The sequence below is a fragment of the Vicugna pacos genome, chromosome 15 (genome assembly GCF_048564905.1).
Source record: "Vicugna pacos chromosome 15, VicPac4, whole genome shotgun sequence".
Classification (NCBI taxonomy): Eukaryota; Metazoa; Chordata; class Mammalia; order Artiodactyla; family Camelidae; genus Vicugna; species Vicugna pacos.
The window spans coordinates 24,845,081-24,861,081 of NC_133001.1; the positions used below are offsets into that span (position 1 = coordinate 24,845,081).

Below are 16,001 nucleotides of genomic sequence, written 5' to 3' on the forward strand. Positions count from 1 at the left end.
TTTTCAGGGGGAAAAAAGCTGGCTCTTTGGCTATCATTTATGCTTAAATTTTCAAGGATTTAGTGCAACCTAGGATGGGGTAACGAATCTCTGACTTAGGGTAGAGTCTGTTGTGTGAACCTACTTTGGTGGTATTCCGTCCTGGTCTAGCTGACTCTGGAGTTTAAATCCGTGAGATAGCAAAGATATTGGAAGTTGAAGGACTGAATATTCAGGGAAAGATGGGAATCATTTAGAAGTTACAAGCTCTCCCAGCATCAACAATTCTCATTGTTTCTTAACAGTTTGTTTTACTACGTTGCAAGAAACGAATACCTAAGAAATCTGGGATTTCTTTACCATAGAAAATAAGCATTTTACATTCCATGTTACAGAAAACTTTAGGCCTAAGGTAAAAAGCTCTTTTTAAGAGTTTGCCGCATTTTGTACCTCTAGCATTGTAATGTGTCTATGCACAGAAGTTGAATCTCCTTAATGATTAGAACTCTGATGAAAATAGACTCCGGTATCCTTCCAATCAGAACAAGTAGGGAACTTTAAGAACTTCTTTCAGTCTATCCTGGGATAAGAAACTTGTCTATAATAGAAGAGCCGCTAAAACAATCAACTCTAGAGGAAAAAATATCCTCACGTACTTCTTACACCGAAAGGGCTGATTCCTGGGATGCAACAGGAATTTAAATCTGTTCTGTGGAGTATTTCTTCCTGACCCCAGGGAAGTCTAGGAGAAGTCTCAACATGACTTCGGTAGCTCTTAGATAATAAAAAAATCACCTGTTCATATTTCAGACATAAATAATCTCAGCTCACTCACTGCTTTGTAATAATAAATACAACGTCAGTTAAAGCCAGCCCATTACCCCGGCTTGGGCTGCCTTGCTGCTTCCACTTGCACTGAGTGAGGGAGCAGGGTTGTTCCTCTTCTTCCAGGACAGTCACTTCTCTTCCTCCCCTCTGACTCCTTCAGCGATGAGATAAGGGGCAGACATGCGGTAGTAACCATCCTGCTGGGTTTAGCCCACAATTAAAGTTGCCTCTGAGGGGCAGTTTGCAGGGGACATTTTGGTGAGTGTTTTAGTGCTCTTAACCACATCATTGTAATTTCTTTACCTGCAATTCCCTTGAAGCGGGTAAATGCACCTCCTGCAGATGATCATTCAGGATTTCCACCTCAGTTCTCGGGCATCCATCGCTGCAACTCCAGCTTCTTTCTGTTGTCTTTACTACTGACCACCCCTCTCTGGAGGAGCCCTCTTGGATAGAATACAACACAGTTCTGGGCTGGCTCTCTGACCCATGATCCATGGGAAGTGTTCATACGTTCCTTGTTCTAACAGGCTAATGCACAGGTGGCCCCTGGTGCGGTAAAAACCTTGCTCTGCCATCAGAGCACCAGCCAGTCATAGGCTCTCCCTTTGAAGATTTCTCAGGCAAGTGTCAAATCCCAGGCAAGGGGTTGCTGTTTACCCCAACAACTGCCATCAGGTTCCAGGAGACAAGTATCAAACTTTCTGAGATATGCCACTGAGGTTGCTTTCCCCTGCACTTAAAGTAAGGGAAAGTAGCCTTCTACCTTGAAGGTACTTGCACATCACATCACATCACATCACATCCAATTCTCTCCAAAAATCCTCTTCTCATTATCAACCTCCTCTTAGTCTTTCTTGTCTCTTTAATGGGATGTAAATAGGTAATTAATTCAGGGTCCCAAAAGCAGTTTTGAATACTCTCCCTTGCAGGTCTGGCTGAGGCAGTCTTGTACCTCCTTTTGTAAAATAAAAGTAACAATCTGTTTTGTTTTTGTTTTTTACTTTTATTGTCATTTCAAGATTGCAGCTGAAACTGAGACAAAAAGAGTCCATTGTAACATCCTGTTACACCCACATATCAGTTGTTTACCGTCCTCTATAAAATTGTTTTAAGCTCACGTTGATTGATACATGTGTACAGTCTGCAAAGCATAGCACGAGGCTGCCCTAGCAGGAAAGGTGAAACGGGTCACCAAGGACAACCAGATTTACCGCAGCTGCTAACGGCAGCTGGAGGGTGACCCAGCATTTGGGAAGCTCAGCCTAGTGTAATGATTAGGAGCTCAACCTCTAGAGCCAGGCCGCCTGGGTCTGAATCACGGATTCTTTCTAGCTTTGTGACCTTAGTCAAGGTGCTTAATCACTCTGTGCTTCAGTTTCCTGATCTGTCAAATGGAGATGAAATAGTACCTGTCTCCTGGGTCCGTTAGGAGACGTACCAGTGTTAGTATTTGTAAAGTGCTTAGAACAATATAGAGGTGTTGGTTAATTAAAGATAACTTAACCTCTTAAATAAGGACTTTCTTAAAAATGGACTTAGATCACGCATGTGTTAAAATATATATGTATACTGTGTTAAATAATTTACTGAAAATGAGCAAAGAGGAATTCTACCAAAATGAGGAAATAATGAGTGCTCATACAGAAGACCTGTGCTAAAAAAAATAAAAATAAAAAAGTCTTAAAAAGCCTCCTTAGGTCCTTGGAGAAAACATTAGTATTTATTGGAATCCTGTTGTTTGTCACCTGAATAATTCTACCAAAAAAAAAAAAAAGCCTGAAATGCCTTACAATGACTTGTATTTAAAGGTACAGATCTGGAGAAGTATGGTAGAAGATAAAAATAAGCCTGGGGAAAACAGCCTAGCAGCAGTCTATGTAGCTGGTGAAATTTCCATTCTGACTCTGAGTTTCCTAATAACCAAACTCAGAAAGGAAATATGATTTTAAATCATATTGTGCATCAAGCCCAAAACAAATCAGAACACCCAATAATAAAAACCATACGAACCTATTATAAGAAAGAGATCCTTCAAGGACAATGAGAACCAGGAAAAAGAAAAATAGAAGGGCACAGTGACGATGATCAGTGTCCCAAATGACATCTTCAGGTACTTCCCTTCAAGTAATAGTGTCAGACAAGATTTTTCTACAGTAACTCTCAGTATGAGTGGGTGCCATTCTCTTGCCGCCTAGCTCAGTGGTGAGAATCCAGCAAGAGGTCAAGAGGCTATGGTCCAAATCTTCAGGTTTCTGTTACTCTGATTTTAGATTTCTGCAGGAATGGATGGAGCATATGTCCTTTATTCCTCTTTCCCCCGTGTTGTTCCTCTGAGCTGAGGTTTGATAAAAGGTGAGCCGCAGACAGTCTGAGGTTAGGTCCTCTGACAGGGGCCCGCAGTGCGGGTATTCTGTGCTGCTGATTAAGGGCAAATCCACATGCTTTAAAAATCCACTGAACTCATGGCAGCCCTGCCGTTAGAGAAAGGTTCTCAAAGGCAGAGGGCGTAAGCACGTTTTTCTCTTTGCTGCCTTATATCATGAAATTCGAAAGTTAACAGGCACAAACTTTGTACTTAGAACGATTTGTCATATTGCTTTGCAAAATTCAGACAGGGAGCTCATTTTCGATAATCGTATCTTAACATCATCTTAGCTTATGTGTGAACTAAGAGCAAGGGAACTGAATTCTAACTCTAGCACCCCTCTGTTTAGTTATGTGACCTTGAACAAGTCATTGCACCTTCCTGTGTCAGAGTTTCCTCATCTGTAAAATAAAGAAACTGAGTAAATTTCAGACTTTTAGCATCTGATGATTTTTTTTGTGTAAATAATGACTAAAAAACTGCCCTCATTAATGCCTGTCCATGTGTCTACTCTCACCCATTAGAGTCACTTCTGTATTGTGAGCCTTGGCAGTTGGCTATAAATAGATTTCATTACTCTGATTTCACCAGTTATTAAAAGGGAGCCTTCCGAGCTTCATTTTTCTTGTGAAACGGAAGGAGTGGATTAAAGGAGCTGTGTCAGAGAACATAAAAGAAGATCCTTTCACACAGGCAGCTGTGCACCTTGTCTGTGGCAACCTCTGGGAAGAAGGCAGCTTGGTTCTCTTGAAAGTGTGTCTTTTGGAATATCAATTACCCATGAAAGAGGTGCTTCAGGTTTACCCAGATGTCAAGAATCTTGCACAAGTTTTTCAGAAGTGAAATCGGAGGAGCAGCTGTTGTTCTGAAGCACATTCTTGAGCAATAATACCCTGTCACTAATTCTTACTAAACGCTGACTAATCAGTACGACTTCATACAACTCTTTTTTTCCCTCCTCCCTTCCAGCACCAGGGAAAAATTGGAGTTAAATTTAATGTTGGAACTGATGACATCGCCATCGAAGAGTCCAATGCAATCATTAACGATGGGAAATACCATGTAGTGCGTTTCACGAGGAGTGGTGGCAATGCCACGTTACAGGTGGACAGCTGGCCCGTGATCGAGCGCTACCCTGCAGGTAAGCCAGTGAATGTGTGTTGGGGGAAGATTGTAGGAAAAACAGACTGGAAAACAAAGCATTGTTTTGTGTCCGTTTCACCCAATTGTGGGTTTTCTGAGAAACCATCGAGTATTGATGGGACGTTAGAGTCATGTGACTATAATGCTGTCCTAAACTGTTCTTGATACAGTGTACAAGTGGCATGTGGTAGGAGGACCTGAAGGCACACGTTACAGTTTGCAAAATTCAGGACGTCATCGAAGCCAGAAAAATGCACACAATAAAAGGCACAACCTGTCAAAGCTCTTTTTACTGCATCCTTGCATTCCAACAAAGGAAAGGCTTTGTCAAAAGTAACAAAGTTAAAATTTAAAACTAAGTGAGGGAGTATTATAACACTCTTCTCTAAAAAATAATAGGAGGAGACAGTTCCTCTGATGGTGGTACATAGCTAAAAATCAGGACAGCTGCGGGAGGGATGGGACAGAGAAGTAATAAAGGAACTTGATGTAGCACCGTAAATCAGCAGTTAGGAGAACATGCAAGTAAATGACTTTCGTTTTCACTGTCATCTAACCATGGGTTTCACGAGGATTCTGGGACACTGGTATTACTCATTTCAAGTCTATAAAATGAATGTCAAAGTATTATTGAGAGAATTAAAATATCTTGTTCATTATTAATGAGCTTTGTCAGTATAATGGTTTTGAAACAAAGGCAGAATAGAAACTTAAGCCAGTGTTACTTGTGGTAGCAGATATCCTCAATTTTTAAATGTTATTTTAAAGTCAAATACAAATTGAAGGTGCAAATAATTTTACTGCAATTATTATCCTTTCCATATTTTAGGACAAAAGAGGTTACTAAGAATGTTAGTCTCGTTTGCCTCTGCACCCCTTTTAGAAACAGCTGTTTCTTGTACAGCAGAAGATTTATAGCACAGTATAAAAAAAAAGATTATAAAAAGAAATTCTCATTTTGCACAATAAAAATGATCACCAAAATGTATAGGTAAACTTCTTTATTACAGTATTTGTTTCTTGAAGGGAAGAATTTGAGGAAATAGCTCACTTATTAAGTAAAGACCAATTCTCCTTAGTATTTACACACAAATATGGAATGAAATGTCTGTGGTGCCCTTTTGGACCTTTTCTAACTTAGAACATCTACGTCTTCAAGCCGCATTTCAAACCTATTTTATAAACTGGCTGCTTTGCAAATATTTGCTGAATTAAATATAATTTTAAAGCCCCTTTCCATGACAAAATTCAGAAGCAAGCACATTAATAATATGTCCAGTGCCTTTTAAAACACTGGCAAATAGTAGACACGATAAATATTTGCTGAATTGATGTCCTTGGAATTATCCTGGTTTTAAACTACATTTATGAGAATGCACACCTTCTGTTACCAACTATAATAAGATGAAGGATGGAAGATCTGGGAGGAAGATACTTAAATATGCATGCAGTGTTACATAGCCCTGCTAATCCCTTATTGCATTTACTGAAATCCTAGTAGAAATGCATTTTTTGTAATAACTACAACCTCAGTGGAATAACAGAAAATTGGTGAATTTCCTAAAGTACATAGTAATTGATACCTGTTTACTGAGAGGACATCACTGCGCTGGACACCATGGGAGATGTAAAGTAGGACAAGTCCTAGACTCTGCTCATGTGGACGCTATCAGTGGTCCCGGACGTGTGAAATGATAAACCCCGTCACGATTACAATGTGGCAGGTGCTTCCTGAAGCCTAGCTTTGTTTCACCAGCTTATTTGTTAAAATTTTCTTAGTTTGGTAACTTTTCACTCTTACTGCACTTTCCAAACTAGTATCTTTAAGGCCTTTGTTTTAGAGAATGTAAATGGGGACCTGTGAGAGAAGAGAGGACGTCCCACTCGCAAGTTAGTTTGGGAAATTCTGGATTAAACTAAGTTAAAAATATCTATGCTTGGACTCTCCCATAGTGATACCATAATGCATCTCTGAAAAAGAAAGATAGTGTGTGTTTCCCAAGCACAGATGATCAGAACCTAGTTTTCTAAGGCACTCACGCAGTTGGGTAAACGGTTTTTGTTTTAAAAATTTCTGTAAGTACTTTAGTATATTTTACTTGATTAACAACCCTTTAAGTGTGCACGTACCAGATACTATGTAATAGGCACAGTTCAAAAAAACATGCTGCCTGTCTTTTTGCAACAGACGAATGTCTAATTTGAGAAGTAAGAGCCGAGACTGGGGCACTATTAAGTCAACAAATATTTGTGTATTTTTCTAGACTAATATAGTTGTTCAACACATATAATGTCTTATTTACCAATTAAATGGGTGCTCCGTAAAAGAAGCAACGTAAACGGCATTTTAAAATTGGAAGCTGGCAAAGTCACGATAATTAAGGAGCAAATCTTTAGACATTGTCTGTTTAGAGGCCACCTTTTATAATGAATCAGAGTCGAAGTGTCTTTTCATCAAAGAAGTGTTTCAGATATTAATGAATCAAGGGTGAGCCACGCTGCAGTCATTCTGAAGGGTACAAGCAAGGGTAAAACACGGAGTCGGCGCGTGGGAAAACTGGAGCACCTGTGAGGAGTTTGGACCTATATATATATATAAAGTTAATGATGTAAAGAACTCAGGGGCGTCACCATGGTTGTCATCAAGCATTTTATTAATCACCTGCTCTGTGTGCCTTTCAGCATGATGCTGAGGTAGGGAAACAAGCCATGAAAATTCCAACTACCTTTCTTCTCTTGGAGCTTGATCTGCAATAATGCCATGGAGACTGAATACAGATTTTAAAATATGTGTCATCTAGTTTTTAGAACAAAGTGATTTTATGTATGAGTTCAATCGAAATGGCTCACATATCTATTTTGCATCGCTTTATGGCATGACTGTTCTTATTTAAAAAGTACTTTGTTGTTATTATTCATTAGAAAAACAGCTGGACTAATGCTTTTACCACTAAATGCTACAATCAGAGAAGCGGGAACCAACAGACTATATTTGGTTCCTTTTTAAGTGCCTGCATTGCAAAATATAGGTAATAAGGGTTGAAATTAGTAATTAAGTATAGCACTTAACCTTCCATTATAGGACTTTGTGGTAAGTGCTTTTATATGAAGCAATTTGTCTGGTGGTGACACTGTGCCTTTAATGAAAAGCACCTAAAGCGTTGACCAGTGGTGTTAGCCTGTAATCGTCTGGAAGGCTTTCATAGAGAAACTAATTAATAGAGGTAGATGTTATGCTCTTTTGGAGTGAATGAAATATTCTCATAACTCCACAATTCACGTTTTAGAATAAATGTTGATCTGAATAGCAGATCCAGTTGCCATTATTTTCTGTGCATGGAACAAAGCATAGAAATAATATTTTGCAAACCGTTTAAAGTTGAGAAAGCCATTCCTTAGTGCTTATCAGTTACAGCTCTAGAAAATAATACGTCATTAATCTGATTTGTCCCTAATTACCGTTAGGTAGCAAAATTTTTTTCTGTCAACAAAAATAGACTTCCTCTTCTCATAATGTTAATCCACAGTCTAACATCATTTAACTTGCCCAGACTAAAGATTGCTCCAGATAAACTGCCTTTGAGGATAAACCTTTGAATCCATCTGTCTACCACAGTGTGCCAAAAAGTAGTTATTTATTCTATGCAAGGTCAGATGTTCATTTTATTCTTGTCAAGTTAATACACCAAATCAACAAATATTTAAGGGTGGGAACTATAATTGAAAGAAGTTTCAAGTGTCAACGAAACAGTTAATCAGTTGACCTAAGAAAGAAATGGAAAACTTTATTTGAGCCAAATTTGAGGGTTATAACCAGGGAAGAGCATCTCAGGAAGCTGAGTTCTGTTCTGCGCGCTGGAAGTCAAGGCACAGTTGTATAAGTTTTTTGAGACAGAGGGCTTTGCATCAAATGACGTATTATTGACAGTTTATGTAATCCAGATTTAAGCACCACGTGACCTTTTACGAGATCAAGAAGGAACGGCTATCTTGAAGGATTTGTCTTATCGATACTAGGAGAATGTTACTCTTTATGGTTGAGCAGGTATTTCTGCCAATAGGGAGGGTTTGGTGAATGCATAATGCAGATACGCAATGCACAGCGTGGGCAGAGAAGAATTTTTTGTTTAACTTTTTCTTGTCTTATCATAAAATATGAGTTTTATTTCACACAAGATTTACCATTAGGTTACAGAGATACGTAAAAAATGTTCAAGATTAAAAATATACTATGTGAGAAAATATGTGTTAACATATTTGGTAATTCTGAATAAGACAAACCAGGAAAAAAAAAAAAGGAAAATAAGGTCCAAGAAAGATGAGGTCATTTTGGAGCGAATGGTCTAGTAAGACAATGAAAAAAATAGGAAATTTGATTTGGATCTGGAAAGGCTAGATTTTTACTTGGAGAATGGCATGCATTCCTTATAATGGAATTAACAGGAAGAGATAGAGACAGAAAATAATTAGGAAGCTATTAAAAAGTCCAGGTGTCAAAGATAAAGACCAAAAGTAAGGTGTGATACTATGAGAAAATAAAGAGGTTGAATAGAAGAATGCACTGGAAGACCTAGTGAACAGCTCAGTAAAAGGAGAGTCATTTATACTTTTTAGTTTCTCTCTCTCTCTTTCTCACTCTCTCTTAATTTAACCATTGATTATTCAATGTTCTAATGCTGCAGTGGCACCAGACTGCATTAGGTAGCAATGGAATGGAGCCCTGTGGTAGGAATGATTAGAGAAGTCAAAGACATAGTGCTTGTTTACTAAGAGTATAGTCTATTTGGGAGACCAAGGAGGATTTTGAAAACCTACCAGTGTCAGATAAAATGAGTCAGCTTCAAAGTTAGTATTATGGAGTTTAATTGCTGTTAGAGTTTACATAAAAGAGAAAATAGCCATATGGGGTGGTGTAGGGATGGAAGATTTAAAAGAAAGAGAAATAGGACAAGGAATGACTCCTTAGAGATGATGTAAATACTTTTTGCATCACCATTCAATTTGGCTCAAAGATCTTAGGGGTATTATCTCTAAATCCTGACTTTGTTTTCACCTTGTAAGGCTGGTAAAATATTTCAGAATTCGGTAAAGTCATATGGATGATTTCCCTTTAAATTCTACACACTTAGTCTACATTAGCTGATTGATCTATTTTTAGTTCAAGTCATCGATAATTTATTATGTATTTAAGCCACTCAATTATTTAAAGTTTCCTATTTGATACTAAGTGTCGGTTGGATGATTTTGATATTTTTATTTCTTTTTAATTGAATTTTTACTGTGTATAATGTAATAGAAAATTAACTACATTTATAATCATAGCATTTGAGGGAGGGAAGGAACTTCAAAGGTCTTCTATTCCAGCTCCTTCATTTTTCAGGCAACAAAATGGAACCTTGGAGAGGCCGATGGATTTTATCAGCATCACTATGTTAGTCAGTGGCAGGGCCAAATCTACACTTGGAAAGTCTTTATCTACTGGCTCTATGCACTTCCCTTTATATTGTCTGGGAGACAGAAACCAAAATGAAGAGATCATTAGATGTATCCTTTAACATAGCAAGTTAGATACTTCACAACTAAATATTGTGACTTACGTGATCAGTCTTAACTGTTTATGTTAGTCTAGGTTGCAGTGTACTGCTTCTGCTGGCCCACACAGACACGCATACACACAAAACTACCTCATGACTGTTAAAAATGTATCTCACTATGGAAACTGATAAACCATACAGAAGATTTGAATCATTCTTTAAACAAATTTGGGGTAGACTCCAAGGGAAGATATGATTATCAGGCCTTGGCACATAGTAGGGTACTTAATGAATCATTGTTGAATAACCCCCCCCCCAATTTCCTCATTCAACTTCAGTGGTAAAGCTCATGTTTTGTTTTTTAGCCAAAATTTACTTATATGCATTGATGAATATTTATATGAATATATAAATATATAAAAGTTAACAGTTTACATTTGACACAACACTGTAAAATGATTATGAATCAATAAAAAATGTAAAAAACAAACAAACAAACAAACAAACAAACAAAAAGTTAACAGTTTACTAATCCAAATTTTCTAAAGTAAAGCCTACGTACTATGAGAAATATAAAACTTCAAATACTGTAGCCATATTAGATAGAATTAGTGGCTAAACTCTGACTTTTCCAGTGTTAATTATCCTCTTTCATGGTGTCCAATTTTTCTGAGACTTTGGGGGCTTTTCTTAATGACGAAACATAATGAACTTTTTATTGAGCAGTATATTAAATACATCTGCCTAAAATGCTTAGCTTCAGAGAAATCATATCCAAGAAGATGGAAAGAAGTGATATATTCTTAGACTTCTCACTCATTCTCATAAAGCCTCAGTGACCTGGATTTTTTTTTTTTTTAATATCAAAAGGATTCTTACAGTTACTGTAACACAACCACATTAGAATTTTTAATTTTCTGACAAAGGAAAGAGAAAGCTCCTCTGATGATTCGATAGGATTTAGCATTATTTAGACTACTCAGGCTGGCAAACATAATTAGAATATATATAAATAACAGCCCTTTTTCATGGTTTCCAGAAGATTCTCACTTTATCTTCTTGTTCCCCATTATTGTTTTCAGTGTACAATTTGTTTAGTAGTTTAAATTTTTATCATAATAAAGGAATGTGTGGATTCCACTCCTGAACAATATTCAGGTTAAACAAAGAATGGCATTATCATAAATTCTAAGTAAGGACAGCCGAAAATATTAACTGAGGAATCGGGTTCAAGGACTTCAAATGTATTGATTAGGTTAATGACTCTACCTCCTGGTTACAGACCATGAATCACTCACGTCAAATACAAAAAATTAGTTGCTACCATAAATGAAAGTTCAGTTTTTATAAATTGAGATGGAAACAGGTTTTAAGAAATAGCTAAAGATTGAAGGGCAAGACAGAGAAAACCAGCTTACGGTTACCAAAGAGAAAAGGATGGGAGGGATAAATTAGGCTTTTGCGATCAGCAGATACAAATTGCTGTATACAAAACAGATAAACAACAAAGTCCTATTGAATAATGCAGGGAACTATATTCAACACCTTGTAATAACTATAATGAAAAACAATATGTAAAAGAATGTATATGTGTGTGTGTGTGTGTGTGTGTGTGTGTGTGTGTATACATATATAAAACTAGATCACTATGCTATACCCCAGAAACTAACACAACATTGTAAAACAAAAAAGACTGAAGGTCAGAGAAATTACATATTAAGGATATTAGGCTTTTAGGAAACTTCAAACATTCTTTGCAAATGCTTGGTTGATTTTGAAATGATTTATAGTTTTGCAACAATGCTTTTATTGTTTGATTATTATCCAAAAATATCTTTCTCATAACATCATTTATAATTACCTGAGTTCAGTGGAAGATAAGCCATGTTCCCAACTCAGTGATGAACCTTTCTCTTATTCTTTCTCAACTACTCTGACCCCTATTTTCTCAAAGGATTTTGTTAAATTGCCCAGGAATATTTGTATATTTTTACGATAAATACAGATTACAACTAGTATTTTTGTGTATAATTAAACAATTTAAAAAATTCTACCCTATGGGTTTTTTTCCCTCCCAACTCTTACTGTCAGCATTTGGATGCCAACCACGAGGGAGGCTAAGACTTTCTATGCTGTTTCCCTTTGTCTGTTATCTACCTACTTTTCTTCTCTTGTTATCTCAGGAATAAGTTAGTCTTCATTGTCACTGTACTTCTAGTAAACAATGGCAGTTTGATCAAGAGGTAGCGGAATAGCAAAATGTAAAAATTCCATGCATTAGTGTTGAAGCCCTACATGGAGTACAAAAATTAGGTAACTAACACCAGTTTTAGACTCATCTAGATCAATTTTTCTTAACCTCCTTTAAATCTCGACCTTTATAAGAATCTGATGAATAGGACGTCTTATCTGAAGAAACATACACATAGATCTGCATGGACACAGAGTTATGCATATGACTTTTAAGAGTTGTGCCTCAGCATCCTTGTGGCCTGTTTCCCTGGACATCAGAACCTCTGTTCTGATGCTGAGATTTTAGAGGAAAAAATAAAGTCAATTTAATGAATGTATGAGAAGAAACCTCCTCCTACCCAGATGAAGCGTGCTTCCGGTGAAATGTAACTGCCCTTTATTAACCTTCTAATAATTATAACCTTCTAACCACTGATGTAGCCCTCTGGATGTAGCCTCTGCTGGTTCAGATAAAATCTTTATAGACAAGAGGTACTTGTTCTTTAATAGAACAAGTCTAACTTTTGCACTTCCAATTTAGAAAAATTGTTCACTTAGATATGATTACAAGAATGTCATAATCCTCTCCATAAAAGTATATTGAGCACTGATACTGTGCTTGATATAATTCTAGCATTGGTGCATTGCTTAATAAATATCCTTAAAACTAAAATGCATGGTTTAGGATCTCATTTGGAGAGATCTCTTGGTAAATCATCTGAGGATTGTGAAGTGTGATGGTAGAATAAGTGTCAATATACTCAAGACAAAAATCACTATTACTCTGACATCTTTGGCAAGTGTTACTTTTTTATTATTATGAGGACAAGTAAATAAAGCCCTTTGCACATAAAGAGAAAACTTTACAACTCATAAAAGAGGGCAGTTTCTCTCTTTTTCTCCCTTTACTAGATAATTTTTCATCTTTTTCTCCACATCATTTCCTTAATCTTTATAGTTTATTCTCTTAAATATGTACTCATCTCATTCTAGGAGAATAGTGACAATCCATTTCTTCCTTTTCATGAAAAATAAGTCCTTTCCATCAAAAATATTATAATTAATTAAACTAGGATAATGTAGGAAAAAATATGTTCAAGTTTCTGCATTATGAATGAACTACTCAAATATGACAATCAGACTCATTTTGGGCACTATCCAAAGTTCATAGTTTTAAAAAAAAATCAAGTAGGGCAAAGACTGACAAATTTTTACTATAAAAGGCCAGATAGTAAATATTTTCAGTTTTTCAAGTCACATGAGCTTTGTCACAATTACTCACCTGCGTCACCAGTAGGTCAAAAGCAGCAATAGATAATAAGTAAATGAATGAATGTGGCTATGTTCCAATAAATCTTTATTTATAAAAACTAGATAGAGGAACACATTTGACCTGTAGGCCATAGTTTATAGAACCCCAATATAAAGGCATGACAGAAGGACACAGGAACCAATCGGAAAGAGCTCCTTCTGTCCAGAACTGGAGCAATTTGAACAACAAAATAAATAGAGACAGCACTGGATTATTTCCCAAAGAGTGACATAAATATCCATGAGCATATACTGGTATTAATAAGTGATTGGATGGATAAATACGTAGATAGATAGATGGATGGATGGATGGATGGATAGGTAGGTAGGTAGATAGATAAATAGACAGATAATGGACAGACAGACACAGATATGTGGAGGAGGAAGGATAACACACAAGAATTCCGACTAACAAACATAGCAGGATGATGGAAATAGAAATTCAGGATTAAAACGCCAAAGTAGTAATTGCTGAAGGCAAGATTCACCAGTAGATGCTAAAATTAGTGGGTAGAAGTTTGAGTAGAGACTAGTAATTGATGTAATCTGAAAGTGTCTCCTACAAGGGGAAAATAGAATCTTTCCATAGAGAAACTCAGCAGACTTTAATTGAGTAATTGAGTTAAACATCACCAGTAATAAGAAATATTGATTTCATGCACCCCCTGATATGATGCACTGAAAAAGGCACTTGATTTCTTTGGTATTCTTTGTATCCTCAACAAAAATTCATGACTTCAATCTAATCATGACAAATACAATGTGAGGATCTGGATTGAATCCTAGAACAGAGAGAGGGCATTAGTTAAAAACTGGTAAAACCTAAGATAGTCTGTACTTTAGTTAATAATGTGGTATCAGTGTCAGTTTCTTGGTTTCAGTAATTGTCTGGTGGTCATTTAAGAAGTGAACAGTGTAGGGAGCTGGATGAGAGGTACATACAATTCTCATTACTGTCTCTTACAACTTTTCTGTAAGTTAATATTTTTAATTAAAGAAAATTAAATGATTACCATTTAAAGATACCTTTTACTCAATTCTATATTGTGTAAGATTATTCCAGAAAAAAGATTTTAAACAAAAAAAACTTCATCTCTTTGTAGAACTGGTAAGTCAGATGTAATTATTGTGAAATAGTATATTAACATGTTCATAACATTACTAGAAAAGTGCATTTATTCCAAAGGAATATAAATTTAATTTCTGTAACAATCCAAAGGTGTAACCTAATCTAATATTTTAGTTAGTTCTTAATTAAGACAGCATGACACAATAAATGTGAAAACCTTTTGAAGTATGAAGCTTTTAAATAGGCCATATATTAAAATTTAAATGATGATGATGAATATTTTGTGCCAAATTTAGTCTCATGGGTTGAATATTTCTCAAAGAAAGACTTTCATCTTAAGCATTTTGAAGTCTGTTTTGTTTTTAGCCTTATGAATTTGAGTGCATTAAAAAGTAGCTGAAGTTCCCACCCCTACCCTGGAAATTTGAGATTAACTCTCTTCATGTTAAGTACTATTGAAGTAATTTATCTTCATGGGCATATTATCTATATTGGTGGCCCGAACATTTAAAATGTCCATTGAGAATCCAAAAGAGACTATAACTAACATAAGTCTGTCTAGATATTACCATATGCATTTCTCATGAAGTATTTTAGCTGGATTTATGAGATATAAAACTGGACAGAAGAGTGGAACATTTAGCTTTATTTTTCTACATAGTGTCAACTAATTGATAACATGCCATAATAATTTTTCAGGGTCACCTTTGCTGGAGCATTTTAACAGTCCATGTAGAGTCTTCAGGTCTCTCATTTATTATTTTTACTGCTCAGTTTGGCAGAGGAGTTGAGGATGTATGTTCTGGTTAGAGAGGAAACAAATAGGAGCTTTCTTAAATGCAAAGGTTTGCTTTGCTGAAATGAGGGGCAGGATGGTCACAATCACAACAGGAAACAGATGTGGGGACAATTAGACAAGGCCCGTGCTTTACGGAAGTGGAGTTCAAATTCAAGACTCAATCCATCACATTGACTCAAGAAGGAAAGTGGTGTTGCTCAAGGATTGGGTTGAAGAGGTAAGAGAACTCGCTTAAAACCCCACATGTTCACAGAACGCATTTAAATTCCTGCCTTCAGTAGGATCCAGTATCAGCAAGAGTGCATTAGGTGTTCTGCGCCGGACACTCTATCCTGAAACTGTGGTGGGTTTTTTCACGTATTGTTTTCCATTTTCTCAATAACATGCACAACATTCTATAAGGCAGCTTATATTATGTCCTCTGGATAGATGAGTAAACAGAGAAATTAGATCACTTGCCAAGGTCACACACCCCGAAGCTCACTCCAGTGCTCTGAAACGTTATGCAATGCTGCCTATGCTATTTATTCTTATTCCTGGTAAGAAAAACAAAATCTGGAAAATTACTTCTTGTCCCCCACCAGATTGCACGTGGCTAAACCTTCACTGTGCTGTGTGATACCAATGGTTTCTGCTCAGATCTTGGAAGGACATTCAAGAGTCCCCTGGAGTTTGTTGCAAGCTTATAAGGATATCCTCCTCTACTGGTTATTCTGTTTTTTGGGGTTTTTTTTTTCC

At 36.5% G+C, this 16,001-nt stretch overlaps 1 protein-coding gene across 6 annotated transcripts in view; it reads left to right on the plus strand.

The window, feature by feature from the left end:
- The window catches only part of NRXN1 (neurexin 1), a 1,026,070-nt gene that overhangs the window by 867,952 nt on the left and 142,117 nt on the right, over positions 1 to 16,001 (plus strand). For all 6 annotated transcript variants that reach the window (XM_031675605.2, XM_031675618.2, XM_031675619.2 and 3 more), the window contains one exon: positions 4,145 to 4,316. In XM_031675605.2, the coding sequence (XP_031531465.1) occupies positions 4,145 to 4,316 (172 nt within the window). The remainder of the gene's footprint in view (positions 1 to 4,144; positions 4,317 to 16,001) is intronic.